Source organism: Parasteatoda tepidariorum, chromosome 1 (genome assembly GCF_982258835.1).
Source record: "Parasteatoda tepidariorum strain Cologne lab strain chromosome 1, Ptep-v5.0, whole genome shotgun sequence".
Classification (NCBI taxonomy): domain Eukaryota; kingdom Metazoa; phylum Arthropoda; class Arachnida; order Araneae; family Theridiidae; genus Parasteatoda; species Parasteatoda tepidariorum.
In genome coordinates this window covers 102131026-102137025 of record NC_141755.1, presented here as the reverse complement: position 1 = coordinate 102137025, position 6000 = coordinate 102131026, and the positions used below count along the sequence as shown (strand labels likewise).

Below are 6000 nucleotides of genomic sequence, written 5' to 3'. Positions count from 1 at the left end.
ATAAAAAAAAGAAGAAAAGCGAGTTAACGTCACCTGCCAAAAATAAAGTAATCGACATTCCTAGGAACAAATCATATAAAAACTCTTTTTCCTTTTGAGAGATGAGGAGAGAGGGAGGGGGGGAGGTCCTTATCAGGGGGTGTCTGTGTGCCTGGGATAGTCGCAAAAGAAAAGAGAGTCGTGTCAACAGAACCAATAGGCTGTTTGAGAGAGATCGGTACACCCATAAATGCCGTCAGTTCAGAATCGAAATGGATGCCATAGACGGGTAGAACCACAGATTCCAAGGATCGATGTTCCATACTCTGGCAGCCGTACTGTGCCTGGCCGCATTAGTGAATTCGGCCAGCAGTTGTGGGCCGTTGAGGGGCGGCGGACGACGTAGGCCACCGCGAAAATTAACACCTTTGGTCTTTAAACAGCATGTTCCAAACGTGAACGAATTTACGTTAGGTGCAAGTGGTCAGTCTGAAGGAAAATTGACCAGAGACCATCCAAAATTTAAAAGCGTGCTTGTTCCAAATTACAATTCGGATATTATATTTCGAGACGAAGAGGGAACTGGAGCCGATAGACTTATGACACAGGTAGGTGTCTTTCTTTAATTGTTCGTTTCTTACCTATTCACTGAGAATATAAGACTTCCCCTATTAGCGTAAAATTTAATTGCCTGAACGCAGTTTTATTAGAGTTTAATTGCTTGCTACATTTTACTCACTCAGAGGAGGTTTTAAATTGTTTATGAATAGAAATTTTTTGCTACATTTTACTCACTCAGAAGAGATTTTAAATTATTTGTGCTTCTTTGCGAATAGAAATTTTTTGCTACATTTTAATCACTCAGAAGACATTTAAAATTATTTTTTCTTTGTGAATAGAAATTTTTTGCTACATTTTACTCACTCAGAAGAGATTTTAAATTGTTTGTTCTTTGCGAATAGAAATTTTTTGCTACATTTTACTCACTCAGAAGAGATTTTAAATTATTTGTTCTTCTTTGCGAATAGAAATTTTTTGCTACATTTTACTCACTCAGAAGAGATTTTAAATTATTTTTTCTTTGCGAAAATTTTTTTACTACATTTTACTCACTCAGAAGACATTTAAAATTATTTTTTCTTTGTGAATAGAAATTTTTTGCTACATTTTACTCACTCAGAAGAAATTTTAAATTGTTTGTTGTTTGTAAAAGGAATTTTAGTGTCTGCTATACTTCACTGATTTAATGGTTTGATACATTTCAATATGAAGAGATTTTAATTGTTTCTCTGTGAATAAATTTTCAATGTGTACTTTATTTTGAGAGGATAAACTTTCCCTTAACTGATCTAATTTTATGCAATTATATATTGAAGTGAACTGCATATTAAATTGAATTTATCACTGCTATGTTACTTCGCTAGGCATGAGTTAGGTGTAGGTATATTTTTCTAAGTTAGTCTTCAGCGAAAAAAAAAATTCTGTTTTCAGATTAAAGTTTTATTTTGCTATTGGTATTGTACTAAAATAATTCTTCATTATTTACATTTTTTTTATAATTTAAATAACGGGGTAGGGGGAATGAAAATAAGATTTTTTTCTTTTCTTGTTGGTTATGCTCTGCGTTATTTTAAAATTCTTTTTTAAAATCCTTTATTTAAATTCAATTTAGTATTCTGTAACTATTTTTCTCATTCACTTATAGAATATGTCCATATTTTTTTCAAAATTTATCTGGCAGAGCTAAAGAACTGTTCTTTTCTTCTTTCCTAATCATATACAGGATGTTTCTTTTTAATCATAGCATTCTAGTGCTTATAATAATTTAATTACTATCCATGAGGCACACGCATCTTTTTCTCTATACAATTTGGACACTAGAAGATGAGTTAAGAAAAAGAGCAGAAAAATGATTTCAATATTTATCGCAACAATATTTAATTTTACTTGGTTCATAACGGACTATTAAATTATTAACTTATAGACTTAAACCATAATTTAGCAAATTTTGAATTAATTTTAATTTCTCGAACTTTTAACATTGCAAAAGTGTTAATCATTTTCTTAGTCTTATTATTCGTAAACCTGAAGTTATTCTCTGAAGCTCTATACTTATTGATTATTTTTTGTTATTTAAGAATATGTTTCATTTAAATGATGTTGGGTAAAATTCAGTCATTTAAAAATATGGTAAATTTATATTATACATAAGCCACAAAATAAATTTGAAAACTGCAAATTTCTTTATTTTCAATGAATAATATAGATGTATGTATCAATAGATAAAATACATGGGATTCACTCAAGCAATGTTAGAATTGATTCGCTTTTAAAAAATTGCTTTTTTTGCTGAATTGCTCATACATTTACAATTTATTCCAATAGACTCTTCGATACATTCTTTGTAAATAAAATCTATTTTTAATTTAGTTAAAATAAAAAATAATTGAGAAGTTAAAATGAGACATTTCTTTAAACCCTGGGTCGGTCATATGACAGTACTCAATCGTCCAAACTGCAAACGAAATGCGATCACAAATGGCTGTATTTTATATTAAAAAAATTATTGTATCAATAATTATTTCAACTGAAAAGAATAATTTAAAAAAATATTTTATTTTAAATAAAATAAAGTAATTGAATAAATTTCAGGAATTAAATAAAGGTTCTCTAGAGAGCATCTAATAGAAAATATTTGCTTTGATCACAAGATTATGATTTTTTTTATCAATTATTTTAGAGTGCTAATAAGATTTTTTGTTCATGACTTATTTTTAAGTGCAATTTTAATTTTTTTTTATTTACATAAATATATATTTAGAAAGAGATAGAAATTGTTTTAATGCGTTTTTTCTTCTTCATGAAACTACTCAATTTAACATTTTGCGTGTAAGCTAAATGACAAATTACATTTTAAAACTTTTCAATTAGCGTCTAATTTTATAATATATATATATATATATATATATATATATATATATATATATATATATATATATATATATATATATCACAATAAAGAGACAAAAAAGAAAGAGAGATTAACGAAGAAAATTAAGAAAAATAATAATAAGTTTCATTTACTGCGTGTAAGCGGTAGATACATGGCACACATAAAATAAGTTTAGCGTTTAACATGGACAAATATGGAAAGAAAGCATGGAAATATTAAATTAAAGAGATTATATCTTTTTCTTAATTTTACTTTATTTTCCCGGTTTTTACTTATTTTCTAAAAATTTTTAAATACTTTTTAAAAATGATTTTATTTATTAATAATTTGTCTTCTTCTCGTTAAAAATATTTATCCATGTTTTCTCTATACTATTTCTAACTTAATAGGGGTTTATTCACATCCTTTCTTTCATGAGAATGCTTTGAGGAAATTTTTTTATTGTTTGTGTTTAAAGTTAAATACAAAAAAAATTGATTGATTGGTTGCTTTCGCGCGCTTTATTTAATTTAGATTAAAAGAAGTATATTTTTTAAGATGAAAAGGAAAATTAAAAAAAAATATTGGTAGGAAAATTGTAACCTATGTATACCATATATATATATATATATATATCCCTCCAAATGAAAACTTCTATTTATTTAATTTAGAGAATTTCTTTATAATATATATATTCGTATACCAAACACTCGTTAGTAACTTACTCATTTAGTGTGGTCTAGCATTTTATTTAACTTAAAAATCATTACCTGAAATTGTAGTAATCATCATACCTGAAATTGTAGTTAATACAGTTTTATCAATGCAATCGTCTTAAAAAAAAAAAACTGAACTTTATTTTTTTTTAAAGTTAATATTCTATATCAGTCGCTTGATTGTACATCACAAATATTTTTTATTTAAATTAATGAAGTCTTTTTTTTTTGTTAAATGTTAATTTTGAATGTTAAGTTAAAACAACCCAACTTTAATTTTATGAATGTAAACCAAAGATGGGTGTGCAGAGAGAAGTTGGCAACCAACATATAAAACCACTAAAACTTTAAGTATTTATTACACAAATATTTTGAATGCGAATTTTTTTAATAGGTTTTATGGGGAGGGGGGTATAATATGATTTTAAAACAAATTTTAAGTTTCAAGGTAGATAGAAAAGAGTCGAATCCCACCAATTTAATTTGAATAATGCTAACAAAAAGTCAGAATATAATAAGAAAGATTGTTTATTATATTCAATGCATAGTTTATTATTATACAACATATAAACAATATTCAAACTGTCGTAATTACTGTTATTCTTTATTCTAGCAGCATTTTGATATTCAAATGCTGTATTCTGATAGTATATATGTTGTTCTGCTTTGATCTAACGTAACTTGAATTAAAAATTCATTTTAAAATCAGAAAAAACTCTTTATATAACTTTTGATACTGGTTGCCTATACTTAAACAATTAATACGATTTTAACTAATTTTTTTTTTTTTAAATAATTTTTCAAGACTTATTTTGAAAAATAAATTATACTTGTAAAATAAAATTCTTTATAAGAGATATGAGGCGATTATTGAAAACACCTCCAATTAAACCTGTTTCAATGTTTGTTATATGTGATTAGTCATATTCTGATACCGTTTTTTTTTCTCGATGATAAATATAAATTTTGCCCCCCCCCCCGAAATGTGTATTTTTGTTCTGAATTTGGTTAGGATGAAAAAGTACATATTAAGTGCGGTCGTTACGAAATACCCAGTACACAGGAAGACATAAATGTTATTTTCGTGGCAATACTTTACATTTTAAGTTAAATTCATGAAAACAGAATTTTTATTATATTTTAAGCACTATTGACTCATTCTTTAAAAGTTTAAGCTTTAAATTCATTTCTTTATTTTAAGCACGAGTGAAAGAATGATAAGTATTTTTGAAATAGATAAATATAGTAGCTAGGCTTTATTGATAATTTTAAAAGATTTATAACATAAATAAATAAAGGAAGAGAATCATCCTAGGGAACAGGGACTAAAATATTTCCTTCAAAGAAGTATTTGTAATGTACAAACAGAATACCCATTCATCATACGAGGTGAATAAAAAAATAATAGTAATAACCAATAAATAAATACTGAACAACACGATGAAATATTGCACGAAACTAAAAGGCATACACCGACATAATTATTAAAACTAAACTTACATCATCATTTATTATTGTTTGTTGCCCTTCCCGGTGCATTTACTTTATTAAATTAAGCAAAACACGTTTTTTGAAGTTCATCTCATAACTGCATTCAGCATCAGCCAGTGCTCGCCGCCAACTCATGATAGTCAAAATTTACCACTACTGAATAATTTTATCCGGTACATATTTGAGGGAACGCTTATTTCCAAATTATCGGTATTAAAGCAAATCAGTATTTGTGAAATTTTAATATTGCCAAATTTATCTATTTACTAGTTTTTACATACATTAGTATGTTTGGGGCCTATTACATAACCCTTCGGCATTTTAGTTTTGTGCTAAATATATTTATCAGTGGTAGAAACGAAATATTAAAAAACAGATAAAATTCTTTTAAGTACTCGAGGGCATGAGATTTCTCTATCTGAACTTTAACATTTAAAATGTTTATAAATAATTATATTGAAAAATTTCTTCTAATTCTAAATCATGAAAATAATAGTACTTTGCTCCCACTGGAAAAGGTATTTTTTGAAGATACGGAAATTCTTATTAAATCTGCACCATAATATCGGTAGTGCATATTAGCAGAATTCCCTTCAAGCGTCATCTGTGTCAGGCTATTTTCTGCGGTTCCCCCAAACAAGTAATTACCTTTTCTCTAATCACTTTTTGGTTTTTAATTCATAGCTTATTTCTTAAATTTCAATTAATATATGTTACCATCATTAATTAAGCATCGTTAGGGTCAATAATAGCATAGCATTTTTTTACAGTTACTCCAAAACGAATAAGTACTTTTATTCCAATAATTTTGTTTTTAGTACGAAGTTTATTTCTTTAATTTCAATATGCATTTATTAACTAAATTAATTAAGGATTTCTTAC

The 6000-nt window shown here is 26.9% G+C and overlaps 1 protein-coding gene across 1 annotated transcript in view; it reads left to right on the top strand.

Moving 5' to 3' along the window:
• The first annotated feature begins 202 nt into the window (after window positions 1-202).
• LOC107451809 (sonic hedgehog protein-like) overlaps window positions 203-6000 on the top strand; it is a 63499-nt gene continuing 57701 nt past the window's right edge. Inside the window, 1 exon segment of the mRNA NM_001323827.1 lies at window positions 203-587. Coding sequence (NP_001310756.1) covers window positions 294-587 — 294 coding nt within the window. The 5' untranslated portion in view covers window positions 203-293.